General features: G+C 36.6%; 3 protein-coding genes and 1 pseudogene across 5 annotated transcripts; all 4 read left to right on the plus strand.

Moving 5' to 3' along the window:
* Nucleotides 1–1,661: 1,661 nt before the first annotated feature.
* Nucleotides 1,662–2,433, plus strand: GRP5 (glycine-rich protein 5). Its single transcript, XM_021432584.2, has one exon. It carries the CDS (start codon nt 1,729–1,731, stop codon nt 2,224–2,226), a length of 498 nt encoding a protein of 165 aa, XP_021288259.1. The 5' UTR covers nt 1,662–1,728; the 3' UTR covers nt 2,227–2,433.
* A 1,409-nt stretch (nt 2,434–3,842) lies between these two features.
* Nucleotides 3,843–8,864, plus strand: LOC110419447 (Dihydrolipoamide succinyltransferase). The gene is made up of 15 exons (XM_021432505.2): nt 3,843–3,964; nt 4,170–4,235; nt 4,318–4,392; nt 4,753–4,816; nt 4,907–4,934; nt 5,255–5,325; nt 5,845–5,919; nt 6,023–6,078; nt 6,155–6,199; nt 6,350–6,607; nt 6,733–6,827; nt 7,106–7,196; nt 7,306–7,416; nt 7,911–8,105; nt 8,313–8,864. The coding sequence occupies exons 2-15, from the start codon at nt 4,185–4,187 to the stop codon at nt 8,502–8,504; spliced, it is 1,407 nt and encodes a 468-aa protein (XP_021288180.1). The 5' UTR covers nt 3,843–3,964; nt 4,170–4,184; the 3' UTR covers nt 8,505–8,864.
* A 1,241-nt stretch (nt 8,865–10,105) lies between these two features.
* On the plus strand, nt 10,106–11,921 carry LOC110419448 (putative F-box protein At4g22030 pseudogene; annotated as a pseudogene).
* Nucleotides 11,922–12,410: 489 nt separating this feature from the next.
* On the plus strand, nt 12,411–14,006 carry LOC110419760 (B-cell receptor-associated protein 31-like protein). Of its 3 annotated transcripts, XM_021432859.2 has the most exons (3): nt 12,411–12,635; nt 12,738–12,825; nt 13,509–14,006. In XM_021432859.2, the coding sequence occupies exons 1-3, from the start codon at nt 12,543–12,545 to the stop codon at nt 13,703–13,705; spliced, it is 378 nt and encodes a 125-aa protein (XP_021288534.1). In that variant the 5' UTR covers nt 12,411–12,542; the 3' UTR covers nt 13,706–14,006. The 3 variants fall into 3 exon arrangements, with proteins under 3 accessions (XP_021288534.1, XP_021288533.1, XP_021288535.1); XM_021432858.2 differs by having other exon boundaries at nt 12,411–12,825; nt 13,509–13,969; XM_021432860.2 differs by having other exon boundaries at nt 12,411–12,825; nt 13,543–13,717.
* Nucleotides 14,007–14,338: the final 332 nt, after the last annotated feature.

The following is a 14,338-nucleotide window of genomic DNA, read 5'->3' on the forward strand; positions in this document are numbered from 1 at the left end:
AAAATTTATATAGTGAAATTATATCCAAAAAAATTCTAAAAAATATAAAAAATGTTATTAAAAATATTTTTAGTTGCACATTTTAAAAATATGATGTCTTAAGCCAAATTTATTGTAATGATCTTTTAATGTGAAAAATAAAAAAAATTATTTTCTAAAAAAAGGAAAAATAGATTAAAAAAAAAGGGACGGAAAGTGTATACATCGAAGTTTAGTTAAGTGAGACCTTAGGAAATTAAAGCCATGGATTCTTGAATGGACAAAGGCATTTATCCAAATTTTGCTAGTCAAGTGCCTAACCAATTCAATTTCCTTTGAATTGTGGGGATTTAAGCATGCTTTTGTCTGGTTGGTGTTTGGGTAGTGTTGCCTGTCCAGCATACAATTAATGCCAGCAATACAAGTAGACAAATCACATAAATATTCTTTTGTTCATCAAATCCATCTTGTCTTAACAATAGTTAACAAGAAGAAGAGTTTTCCTTCAAAATAATACCCCAATTCTAATTAATATCTCGACTCTAACTTAACCTCTTTTCTACACTCGAACATTTAATTTATTAGTTGGTGTATAATCTTCTTGTCTAAAGAGTAAGGTTCAACTCCCTCTTCTTCAAATTATAAAAAAAAAAAAACTAACCTCTTTTCAAGATTTTCAACTAAATAAATTGGAATTTACACGTATAATATGATTATATAATTAACATTATGAGAAATGTACAATAATACAAAAATACCGTTTCATAAAATCTTCTTTATGTGATATGATTACATAGTATAATGATTCAAACGATTGAACGAAAACAATACATAATGATACAGAAATATCGTTTTTATATAATTTTTTTTTTCATATAAGTGAAAGAGGGTAAAAAAATTGATTTTTCCTAATTTGAACGTTTCAAAATATACATGATCTTTTATCTAACTCGTTGATACTTCTTCTATTATGCATTGAATATCGAAATTTGTGCATATAATATAAAAACATAAGATGATTATTTTGAATGTAAAAAATATATATTGATACATAAATACTGTCACATAAAATCCTTTCTCGGCGTATACTGAAATATACATGTACAATATGATTACCAAACATAATGATTTCAACAAAAGAAATATATATCAATATAGAAATACCATTTATCAAATTAAATTATCTAATTTTATCTAACTCCTTGGACTTATTATTCACTCTTTTTCTTCTTTATTTTTTGGGGGGTTAAACTTTCATTGATTGCATATTTGGGCATTAAGTACATCCCCAACAAGCAAGCTGTGGCATTAATGGTAGCCTGCGTTTTTCAAAGTCAATGAAATGCATGGCTAATGGGAGTGGGAAGAAGTAAACCCTCAAGCCCACACTCAGAGTTTCAAACAACACAAGCTCTTGCAAATTGCAAGAACTAGAGTGAAAAAGGTCAATGGCACCGTTTGGGTGCTGAATCATAAAAACAATGGCGTCAATTGTTTGAACAGCAACGTGAAGATCCACTCGTTTTGATCAGACGTGGGACATGGTTTAGAGTTTCCTTTTTCAAAAGTGACAGTTGGGTGCATTAACTCTTCCAACACCGGCTTTTAGATGAGAAGATGAGCAAAATTTAAGACCTCAACTGTACTTCCTAGCTCCAAGCTTCATGGCTTCATACTTTTCCCTATATAAGCCCTCCTTGGATCCCCCACCTCGCATCAGACTTTATAGTATCATAAGACTTGGCAAAGATGACTTCTTCTAAGCTTCTCTTTGTTTTGTTTCTAGGTGCACTTGTTTGTGCCAGCAGTACTGCTAGGAAGCTCACGAGTGGGTTCGAGGATGAGAAAAACCTCTTTCATCGTCCGAGATTCGGTGGTGGCTTAGGAGGAGGTGGTGGAGGTGGGTTAGGAGGTGGAGGAGGGTTAGGTGCTGGTGCAGGTGGTGGAGCTGGATTTGGTGGGGGTGCTGGTGCTGGTGGTGGACTAGGTGGAGGTGGCGGACTTGGCGGAGGTGGTGGTGGAGGGTTCGGAGGTGGCGGTGGACTAGGTGGTGGTGGTGGATTTGGAGGTGGAGCTGGTGGAGGGTTCGGAGGTGGAGCTGGAGCAGGAGGTGGACTAGGTGGTGGTGGTGGAGCTGGAGGTGGAGGCGGTTTTGGCGGTGGTGGTGGACTTGGTGGTGGAGCTGGCGCTGGAGGTGGGTTTGGCGGCGGAGCTGGTGCAGGTGGTGGCCTTGGAGGATTCCCATGAAAGACATGCTAGAAGAAAGAAAAATATAATCTCTCTCTTATATGGTTCACTTAATTTCAAATTAGTCAAGTATTAGCCAAGAATCAAAATGTATGATCTTCTGATCATGTGCTACATTGTTGTTAATCATGATCAATTGGTCTACTTTATGTTTATGTTTATTCCAAATGTTAATGAAAGAAAGAAATAAACTCATTATTAATGCTAGCTCTTTGATCTTTTACACATGATTTACGTACTCATTTAGGTAAACCATGCATCGTTGCTTGAAGCCACACCAAATCAAAGCAAATTGAGGTAGATTTTGCACATTCTCTTCATCTTTTTGCTGCTTTCTTTCAAAGAGGCAAAGGAACCAATGGTTACTAGCCTAACTTAGAAGGTGACACTCTCTTCCTTTTAGCTCAGCTCCAGCCTGCAGAGACATGAAAATGCAAGCAGCTGTCCATCTTTCCTCATCCATGGTGTAACCTGGAATTGCATCTCTAGTTTTAGCCTATGCATCTCTCTCTGTCTCTCTCGCATGCCCGTTTAGCGTCCGATCTTACTCCTGCCGTCTGATCTAATATGTACTTCTTTCATCTCTTTTTTTTATATATTTTTATATTTATATTATAATTTTTTTAAATTTAAATATAAAAATTCAAAGAAATTAAAGTTTTTACCTTTGTGAAAGTCACGTGGTACGACAATATTTTTAATTCTCCACACCTAGACGGTAGACCAACCGACAATATCGATCTCTCTCTATTTATTAAATATAATTAATAATGAATATATGTACCATATATATATATATATGACATGATTTCTCAATGAAATTAAAAGCAATTAATGCATTTTCAATCACTAAAATTGAGAACACCCACCTAAGGTCATTTTAATGGCAATGCCATATATCTTGTGAACACTGTAGTCGTACTTGCTAAATGAGTAAACTTTAATTTCACAATTAAATGAATACCAAACATTCTTCTTTTGCCAATTTATAATTAAGGAAAAAAGGGAAACTTAATTTTTGAGAATTAAATGAAAATGCAACATTCTTCTTTTGCAATCTAGCTAATATTAGTCAAAATATGCATTACGGAGGTGGTTAATGTTGAATATTTGTATCATTCTTATAATATACTCTCATGGTCCCGTTTTGAATATTTATCGTTTTTAGTCAAACACGTATTAATATGACAATTATGATGGTCCCTAATTGCTTATTAGGACCATAATAGTATTAAATGACAACTATGATGATCCCTAATTTGCTTATTAGTACCTTAATCTAATTAAGGTAACAAAATCTCAAGGGTCCAAATCATTGGTTTAATGTGTTGAATTGATATTCTTCATGGTTCAAACCATAAATTGGGCCAAACTATGATCAATCCAACCCAATTCTAGACCCAACCAGACCACTAAAGTCTTTGAAGCCCAAAATTCTTGGTTCGGGTCTAACCTCAGTCCTTGTTAGTAAACGACGCCGTTGCAACTTTCCTGTTTTCTTCTTTCAATTCTCGGTCAAGACAAGAAAAGCATTTCACTTTTCACTTATAGACCAATAATAACTTGACACGTGAACGATCACCACTGGGCCTTGCTGTAGTGGATACAGCAGCCCCGCTAAACGCGCATCTTCGCGGTCTCTCTCGCTGAGTCTCTCTCTCTCTTTCTAAGCACACAGAAGAAAAGTGACATCTCTCTTAAAAAAACCCTACGACTCAAATTTGTCTGCAGAAATCAGGTCAAACTTCTCTCTCTGTCTACCTCTTCGATCTTTCCTTCCGTCACGTCTCATTTATTCTTTTTTTTTTAATTTTTATTGAGCTTAATAGTGTTTATTCGGAGAAATCTCGTAAATATTTGATTTTTGGACTTTTTTTTTATAATTTTGCATTTTCATTATTGATTTGATTTTTATTTTTTGTTTGTGATTTTGATAAAAAAAGAATTGAATATCGGTGATGTTGGGCGCTTTGAGGAGAAAAGTTGCGAGCGGAGGCTCATCAGCTTCGGTTAGAGCTTAATTTTTTTTATTTGAATTGTATTTTTTTTAGCTAGCGCTTGGATTTTATTAGAATTTGTTTGATTTTTCAGGTGTTAGGGAAGTCAATGCAGGCGATTGGGTCGGGTGTTTCAGCATCTAGAGTTTCTTCGAATGCTGGAAAAGAGGTAAATAATTCAGTTGAAAATGAATTTGGAATTTCGTAATCATGTTGGCAGTTCTGTTGAATTTGAATTTTGATTGATCTCTATGCTATTAAATCCATGACTGTTATCGAAGATGATTGATTTACTTAGACGTTGCCAAAAGTTGCTTTATGAAAATGATGCATTTTGTCGTTGGTAAAATTTGAATTTTTAATCTCTAAATGTGGTTACTCTTTGTGTTTTCTCTTCTGGAAGCAGAAAAGCAAGTAGTAAAAGTGATAAGCAAATGGAAGCCTTTGTTTTTTAATCATTTTGGGTTTGGGTTTTTATCATCCCTTGGAAAATATTCTCATGAAAGTTAAATTTGAAGTGTTTGAACAGATAATATTACTTCAAGCGAGAGGATTTGCCCATGTCCGGAACTTCTCTCATCTTGTTCTGCCAGGTAAATCTTTTGGGTGGTTTTCTTCTCATGTTGGCATAATTGTGTTGATTGTCTTTGTTGTTAATGAAAATCATTTCATGATTATTACAGGCTGTTCAGCTGGTTTAACAAAGACAAGGTTAGTTGGTTTTGAACTTTGTAATGCACGCCAGTGTTAGGAATTAAACTGTCACTCATTACTCATTACTTGACACAGTGAGGGTGTGATGTGACTACTGGATTAATCTGATGGTTGTATGTAATTACCATATCTATCTTTAGTAGTAGGTCCATTTTAATGCAAAGTAGTCCATCTCAATTTTGTTTATATAGAGGCAAGATTAGTTAGGGAAACTAAACTGGAAATTCAATGCTCGTGATTTTTTTTTTTTTTAATTCTTTAAATGAGTTTGCTGCTTCTTAGCACTTCTGTTCCCTAACAGCTTTTCTTATGTGCAGGGATGTCATTTCTAGCATTCAGTCAGAGGCTATGATGCAAAAGTCATGCAGGGCTTTCTCTTCTGGAGATGGTATGATATTGGCTAATTTCCTTAGTGAAATTTATTTGGCCAAAGGCTTTTTTGCATTTTTTTCTCGTCTTTCTGTCAAATGGTTTTTTAATACATGGGTGGTTTTTTGGGTCTTTGTAAGAATTTAATTCCTGTGCATTATAATTTTTCATTTGATCACCACTTTATCTGGATTAGACCATTAACATCTACTCATTGTCAAACCTGTTTCAAAGTTGGCAGTTGGGTCGCCCAAGAGGTATTAGGTCAAGCAATAATTTTTTCTGGAATAGTGTAAAAGCATGAGTATGAAAATTTTGGCTGCACTTTAGTTGGATAATAATTTAGGGTAGAACTCTTGTGGAACTAGGTTTGCACCTGCACCCTTTTGTTATTTTTAGTGCACTTTTTACTTGAAAAAAGTACATATTGATGAGGAACAGGTGTCTGCTTAAGAACAGCCATTCATTCCTTTTTATGTTGCTATTATGTTGAATTTAAAAAATTTTAACTTTCCCCATTTATTTACTTGTGATGAAGGGGATCTAGTTGATGCTGTTGTTCCTTTTATGGGAGAATCAATCACTGATGGCACTCTGGCAACATTCTTGAAAAGTATGTTTTCCACTACTGTGATTTCCTTCTAATCACTAGAAATATTTGTTTTTCTATGATTTTAAGTGCTTGATTGTGTATGTACCTATATCTTTGAGAGCAGAACCTGGTGATAGAGTGGCAGCTGATGAACCAATTGCTCAAATAGAAACAGATAAGGTACTATCTCCACCTTTTGTTCTATTGAGAAAGTATTGTTTGTATTGCTAATGCCTGTAGTGTTTATTTTCATCAGGTAACAATTGATGTTGTCAGCCCCCAAGATGGTGTGATACAAGAGGTAATATATCTGTAGATCTGGATCTTTGGGTCACAAATGCATGCACACACATTTTTAGCTTGTTGGTCATTCCTAGACCCCTACCTTCTCTTTTCTGTGAGAAAGGGGAGTGGACTGGATCCTGAATGTTAATGTCATGATTCCTTCCAGTATGTAGCCAAGGAAGGAGATACTGTGGAACCAGGAACCAAGATTGCTATCATTTCGAAGTCCGCTGAAGGTGTAGCTCCTGCTGCTCCTGCTGAAAAGAAATCAGAAAAAGTTGCTTCCAAGCCATCTCCTCCAGCTGAAGCCGTAGCTAAAGTTGAAGCTACTCCTGCTGCGGTGAAGCCTAAAGCCCCTTCTCCGCCACCTCCAAAACGAACTGCAACTGAACCTATACTTCCACCCAAGGAAAGGGAAAGACGAGTAAGTCTTTTCATTTGCTGTTTACATCCAAATGGTATTCTTAGAATTTCTGATGTGGAAAAAATGATGTTAGCTTCTTAGATAATAAATCCTGAGTTTCTGTATCGATGGTTTCATGATTGCAGGTTCCTATGACAAGGCTTAGGAAACGGGTTGCTACACGATTGAAAGATTCTCAGAATACTTTTGCAATGTTGACAACATTCAATGAAGTTGACATGTGAGTTCAATGTTCCCTCATATTTTAGTTCTTTATATCAGGTGTTAGTCGTCCTGCTGACTGCCTGTGCTACCTAACTTTGTGAACATTTCTAGATCGGTTTGCGTTTTGGTTTAGATGGTTCTGACTGAATTGAACTATTTGCTTCCCTTTTCTTGCACAATTTTTCTGTGAAGTTAAATCTGATCAGTTTTACCTTATGAAGGCTATGGTTTAGTCATGATAAAGCTGATTCTGTTGTTTGTCTCCTTTTCTTATTGATATGCTTCTCATTGTAGGACTAATTTGATGAAGCTCCGCTCTGATTACAAGGATGCTTTTGTTGAGAAACACGGTGTCAAGTTGGGATTTATGTCAGGATTTGTTAAAGTATGCGATGATTTGTTTATAATTGCTCACATATGCACTGATGGTTTGCCTTCACTAACTGGACTTTTTCTCTCTTCCCCTTACCATTTCTTCTATTTTATTGTCTCAGGCTGCTGTTAGTGCACTTCAGCATCAGCCTATTGTAAATGCTGTAATTGATGGGGATGACATTATATATAGAGATTATGTAGATATCAGCATTGCTGTTGGTACTCCAAAGGTTTGTAATAATTTTTGTTGATTGTGTTCTTTTTTGACATTTTTTGACCTTGCCAAATTGCAATTAAGCTATTTAATGTCTGGATGCAACTGGGATCATCAGTATTTTTTTTAGCATTCTTTCTTGGCTAGTTTGAAAGAAATTTATAAATCTATTTGGGGTTTATCTGAACTTAGAGCAGTTTTTAAAGTTGAATTGACTAATGCGTGGGTTCAAAACTTTGTCCTTTAACAAGTAAAGAACATTATAGATTTTTACATTACTTCGGAGCTGAAGTTGCTTTATTTTATTTCTTGACAAATGAGAAAAAGGGAGATCTAGAAAATTATATCAATCTTAAAATGACTCTGCTGATTGTATAGTGCCAGTGTTGATATATATATTTGCATGGACCTCGTTGCTGCAATGAAAAATTAGAAAAAGGAAAAAAGCAGAGGAACTATGTGATTCATGTTTCTATGTTAAGCTTTTTGTTCCTGTATATTTCCTACCAGGGGCTTGTCGTTCCAGTTGTCCGTGATGCTGATAAGATGAATTTTGCTGACATAGAGAAGACAATCAACAGTCTTGCAAAGAAGGCAAATGATGGGACCATATCAATTGATGAAATGGCTGGAGGCTCGTTTACAATCTCCAATGGTGGTGTTTATGGAAGTCTATTGAGTACCCCCATTATCAACCCTCCACAGGTTAGTGGTTACAGAACTGAATAAACAACTCTTTTGCATCTACTATTATGCACCTACAAATAGCTTGTATATGTATGGAGGTTCCATACAGTTTTGACTTGTCCTCATAGATAGAGGTGTTTGCTTACTTTTCCAAGTTTCTCATTCATTAGCTTTTGTTTATGGCCAGAAAGAGAATCTCACATAAATTGAATAATTTTTTGGCAGTCGGCTATCTTGGGTATGCACTCAATAGTGTCTCGGCCAATGGTTGTTGGAGGTAACATAGTCCCAAGACCAATGATGTACATTGCCCTCACTTATGACCATAGGCTGATTGATGGAAGAGAGGCTGTCTTCTTCTTGCGTCGTATCAAGGATGTCGTGGAGGACCCTCGTAGGCTGCTCCTTGATGTATGAAGGTCTTAATCAGCGACTGCTGTGATATTTCATGGTTTTCCTGGCACACCTAGCATTGGATATACACCTCCTATTTTAATGAACAAGAATAAGTGTCTAAAGTTTTGTAGGGTATCATTGTTCATTCCACCCTTTAATGAGTTCCGAAATTGCGGCTGGCCATTGCTGAACTATATTGCGTATTGAAATACATCATTCTATTTTCTGTTGTGCAAATATGTCCAAACTTTTATAAATTCTGGTGTAACGGGTGCACATAATACCAATGCAGGGTTTAATGTATTATCCATAAATTGACATTTGTGACACTTTCAATGTGAAAAATCAGACATGGAAAGCTTTGCTTTCTTATGAGATTCACGTATGGTGGTATTTAATCCTTTGCACTCAACATTAGAATCCTGTTTTCAGGTGGGGGGTTCTGCTTATTTCTTTCCTCCCAATTCTCCATTTGGGGATTCTGGAACTTTTGCTTGTAATGGCCTGGATAATTATGCTGCTAGGGTTTGAGTTCAAGCTCCACAGATGGGTTATTTCTACTCACTAATGTTTCAGGAGTCAGAGTGAACACTTACTCCTCCGACCATCACCGCCCGGGGCCTCACGGCAGTCCACCTGCTGTGCCCCCCTTCCTAGGGTTTTGCAGCTACTGACATATGTCCTGGACTGAAGGACAATCGTATGGTTAGTCTTTGCCATATCTTTCACATTGTGATAGCTCTCTCCCACCGTCCTAAGCTGACTAATCCTGGTCAGGATTTGGTGTCTCTAGTTTGCCTGTTTTCTTCATGACATGCAAAAATGGAAAAATCGTGTGTCTATATATATATTGCTACATAGAAAAAGAACTCGAGATTTACATGTAAATGGTCAAAAAAATCAAAATTTTAGACCCAAAGCATTATACCAAGCACTCTTTTTCCTAATAATTTTCTCATCAAAATGTTGTTTTTCTCGTGAAATATGAGGAAAATGGAGGAACTCAACACTTTGAATTGACTGAAATGTATCATGTATTTCATCTTTTACACTCAATTAGTTAAAAACTATCACTTCATTGATAAATAATATTAAAAACTCCAAAACCTTTAAAAACAATCCATGTAAGATTCAAGAAAAAAAAGTTAAAAATCTCAAAATTATTGATATTTTGTAAATTTGCATAACTCAATTAATTTTTTTTTTAAATTTATAAAAACGTATTATCAATAATCTCAAAACTAATGCATTAAATGTACCTTGATATTCTCTCCCAAATCCTCCCCCACCCAAAAAATATATTGTCCTTTTAATTTACCTACTTCCTCCTCCCTACTCTGTATAATATTATAGTATTTGGGGTTTTGCAGACCATAGGAATTTCCAGTTTGGTTCAGCCAGAGACGAGAGCTTCCAAGTGAAAAATGTCCATGAGATCAGACTAGTTCACACCTTTCTTTAGTGAAGTCTGTTCAACCCAGTCTACACTTCCATAGCCACATATGAAAAGTCAAAAAGTCTTGTCAGGTTGGGATCATAGACTAAGTTGTGATAGAAAATCATTCATGTTGAAGAAGTCAGACACGTTTACTTCTGCATAAATACATCAGATTTCTCACTCATTTAGCTGCAAAAGCCAAAGTGATCATGGCTAGTCTTAAGGCTTCTTCACCATTTTTCTCTTGCTGTTCTTCCTCAGCTTCCTTTAGGAGAACCAGGGTCAGTGCTCTAATCAGTAACCCAAATGTTTCAGTTTCTAAGATCCTGAATGATGAGTTCAACAGAAGAAAAGGGTTGAAAACCTTCGAAACAACCAATCCCCTTGTAGAAATTAAGCCTGCAGACAAGGAAGAAATCTCCAATTCAATGGTGATGCGGGAGATGTATGCTATAATGGATATTGTAGCAGATAGAGCTGAAATGCACAAGAATATTGGAGCACAGCGCGATAACTGGAACTGGCTTCTGTTGAATTCTGTCAATGGGATGACAGTCACAGCTTCCATAATGGCTGGAATTGCAGCTGTTGGTGGAGGTGGAGGAGCATCGTTTTTGGCTCTGAAGCTATCTTCTAGTTTGCTTTACATGGCAGCAACTGGGGTTTTGGTGGTGATGAACAAGATACAGCCATCTCAGCTGGCTGAAGAACCAAGGAATGCTTCGAGATTGTTTAAGAAGCTCCATGAGGAGATGAAGACAAACATTGCTCTTGGAAACCCGGATTCGGATGATGTGAAGGATGCAATGGAGAAAGTCTTGGCATTGGATAAAGCTTATCCACTTCCCTTGCTCGGTGCCATGCTTGATAAATTTCTATCGCTTGTACAGCCAGCTGTGTGGTGGCCAGAAGAGAAGGCTCGACAGGAAAAGCTCGTCAGGAAAGTAGAAAGAAACGGGTGGGATGAGGATCTTGAAGAAGAAATGAAGGAAATTGTTGGGATTCTGAAGAGGAAAGACACTGAAGAATACATCAGGCTGAGCCAAATAGTGTTGAAAATCAATAAAACTCTAGCTATATGTGGCCCCTTTTTCACTGGCATAGCCGCACTTGGTTCTGCCTTGATGGGATCATCTTTCTGTGGCTCACTTGCTGCAATTTTGGGTGTAGTGTTCGGAGCTATGGCGATTGTTGTTAATAGTTTGGAGCATGGTGGGCAGATTGGTATGGTATTTGAAATGTATAGGAGCTCTGCAGGATTCTTTAGGCTGATGGGAGAGACCATAGAATCAACCTTGGGGGAAACAGAAGCTGATGAGAGGGAAAATGGAGAATTGTTTGAAGTGAAAGTGGCTCTTCAGCTAGGGAGAAGTTTGTCAGAGCTCAGAGACCTTGCAGATGCATCCCATCCAGTTCATTCTTCAACACATGAAGAGTTTGCAAGCAAGCTCTTTTGATTCTTCTTTGAATCCATTTTTATCTTCGTTGCCATGGAAGACTGAAAGCTCTGGTCAGCCAGCCTATTTCATGTACAATTTCTACGTTGATCGTATATGTTCAAATTGTAATTAATTAAAATAAGAGAGAAATGGACCCTGTCGAAGCCCAAATATGAATGAGCTTTGTGGATTTCTTATAGGCCAAAGTTTTCTTAAGAGAAGCCACAAGCCCAGAAGGTAAAAGGGGTTGGCAGACAGATAGACTCTGCCCAAGCCCATATATATAATTTATCAGGCATTAATGGGCTTTAATTCTTCAACCCTATGTCCAATTCAGTAGAACACTTGTAAACCAATAAGCTTTGCTGATTTCTTAGCAGCCCAAGTTTCCTTTGGAGTTAGTACGAGGATAAGGAGATGGACTATGATGTCCAAGCCCATATTAGTTCTTGAAACAAACTCAAGTCCAGCCCAAGTTATGTCATGAGAAAGAAAGGATGGGTATAGATCTATCTCAAAGCCCAAATACAATATGATCAGGCTTTAGTTCTTCAACTTAAGCTACCCTACACCTCTGTGGAGCCATATAGAGGCGAAAGTTTTTGAACTCTTAAATTTGTTGAGAAGTAGAGACAGAACACAGGAATTATTGGAACATATTCTTAAAAAAAAGCCTCAAAGTGCATAAACAAAGGTCGAAGAGCCTAGCACTTTAATGCTGGTGATCTTCTTCAATTTCCTTTCCTTATGATACAAGACTAATGAACTCATTATAACCGATATTTGACTCAATGATCGGTGCATGATTATCAGCTTATTTGCTATTTAGTAACTTGTTAGACCTTTGGCTTAATGGCACAATGTTTTTACATAGGAATTGTAAGAAAGAAAAAGATTAGAGAAAGTTCTTGTTGTACAGTTTGGAAACTGAGCCTGCAAGTTATTCCATTTCTCCTTGTTAACACATGTTACACACATTTCCTATTAGTAAAGATATATTCTATCCTCCCTATAGTTATGGAAAGTATAATTCTTTAGTTGAACCAACAGCTGAAGTTTTGAAGCAGATACCAAATATATTCAACATGTCAAGACATTTTCACCCCATAAATTTGAATATGATTGCCTCATAACCCATTGCAGTAGTGTTTTTTCTTTCCTGAGTAGTTTCATTAATTCAACATGTTCCATCTCTTGTTCATACTTGTTTCTGCGGAAATGGCTCTGGTTTTGGTACTCCTGTTCAGCTCTCCTCTGAGGAAACTGGTGATCAAGGTATTGGACAAGATTAAAGAAGGGAGAGGCCCTGTGATTTCAAAGACTGTTGCAGGAACTTTGTTTGTTGTCTTTATCTCTATCTCATACAATGCAATGCAGATCCAGAAACGGGCGCTAGAAGGAGGTGTGATCAATCCAACTGATGAGGTTCTCTTGGCAAATCGAATCCTGGAAGCATCCCTTATGGGTAATTCATCATCATGAACTTGAATTTAATGTTCCTGTAAGAGTTTTTAACCATGTAGACCAATTTCAGGAGATAAGTTTTCATGCTTTAAGATATGCTTGCTAGCTAGCTAGCTGTCAGGACTGAATCTTAATCTGTTGTCTTGTCTGCTGCATTTCTAGAAACCAGGGGTTTGACATTGTTTCCAATATGGTAAAAGTAAGCTGAACTTAAAGACTGGGAAAATTGGTGTCTGGAAAGGCTCTTTACTAGCTAATATAGATTGCTTCATAGACTAGGTAAAATTACAGCATTGATTCTTCATGCACTGCAAAAGTTATATAGTTAATCTTAGCAGATGGTTTAACCTTGCTCATTATGTGCCATTGCCTGAATAGCCTGAAATTATCAGATTAAAATCCTCCATCCCCACTCGGTATCTCATTTCTTTCATAAATTTATATCACGTGTCCAATTCTTAATTATCGATTAAAAACCCTAATTTTAATAGAACAGTCAGAGTGACGTTAATATAAGAAGTTTATTAGACATGTTGTGTAAAATTAGGATCGAGACATCAAACGGGAGTACAAGATTTTTATTCGAAATTATCAGCAGGGTGCATTTTCTTAGCAAAAAAGAAAAGCTCAAATGACCCTTTGAAAGAAGTTTTCTAACATTCATATCAAAGGATTATATTACAGGGTTTGCTCTATTCCTTGCACTGGTTACATATAGATTACACTACCATATCAAAGAGCTCAATCCAATAAGGAGGAGATTGGAGGCAGATGAAAAAGCCGAACCAAAGGTTGTAGAAGGTTCTCTAACGCAAGAGCACTCAAAGAAGGCAACAGCTTCAAGAACAAGTGATGTTAGACTGAAAGATTTCTCTTTGTAGACTAAAGCTTTATGCTTAATTTACTTCATAAAACAGAAATGTAAACATTTCTAGGACAAGGTTTTATGTTATAATAAGATTCAAGAATAAGAAGAATGAAATTCATGGTGTTGATTATGGTAGATTCATCAAATTGCTCAAAGAGTATATGGCCAGACAGACTTTTCCTGTTGTCTGATATCAATCATGAATCAAAATTTCTAATAACCCAGATCAGACCTTCTTTCAGAACTTGAATGAACTTTTTACCTGAGACCAGAAAACTGGCATGGGATGGACCCAAACCAGGAGGCTACAAAGAATCAAATCATGAATAGTCTAGAAGGATTAACTTGCAGCTGGCGGTTTCAAAGATGGGGAATTTTCAATTTCATAGACAAAGATTATGTAATTGTTAAACAAACATGTGAAAGGATGATACTTGGTCTGAGTAAGTAAATTCACCTACCATTGTTGAACCAAGATTGTAAAAGGGTAATGCTTAGTCTTCATTTCTCTGTCAGTTGACTCAAACAAGATTAGGCAAACCAAAACAATGTCGGTTTCTCCCACTTGTGCACCTAAAAGCCTATTCTGTTTTTTGCTTTCACATGTGAAAAAAAGACTGAGTGTAGTTGACCTTCCTGATAGCTT

The sequence above is a fragment of the Theobroma umbraticum genome, unplaced genomic scaffold (assembly GCF_002168275.2).
Source record: "Theobroma umbraticum cultivar Fairchild unplaced genomic scaffold, ASM216827v3 scaffold_67.0, whole genome shotgun sequence".
NCBI lineage: Eukaryota > Viridiplantae > Streptophyta > Magnoliopsida > Malvales > Malvaceae > Theobroma > Theobroma umbraticum.

Coding starts and splice junctions, on each gene's coding strand:
- GRP5 (XM_021432584.2), top strand. CDS start 1,729: ATGACTTCTTCTAAGCTTCTCTTTGTTTTGTTTCTAGGTGCACTTGTT.
- LOC110419447 (XM_021432505.2), top strand. CDS start 4,185: ATGTTGGGCGCTTTGAGGAGAAAAGTTGCGAGCGGAGGCTCATCAGCT. Junction 4,817..4,906: donor CTCTCATCTTGTTCTGCCAG/GTAAATCTTTTG, acceptor TGATTATTACAG/GCTGTTCAGCTGGTTTAACA. Junction 6,828..7,105: donor ACATTCAATGAAGTTGACAT/GTGAGTTCAATG, acceptor TTCTCATTGTAG/GACTAATTTGATGAAGCTCC.
- LOC110419760 (XM_021432858.2), top strand. CDS start 12,543: ATGTTCCATCTCTTGTTCATACTTGTTTCTGCGGAAATGGCTCTGGTT. Junction 12,826..13,508: donor CCTGGAAGCATCCCTTATGG/GTAATTCATCAT, acceptor ATTATATTACAG/GGTTTGCTCTATTCCTTGCA.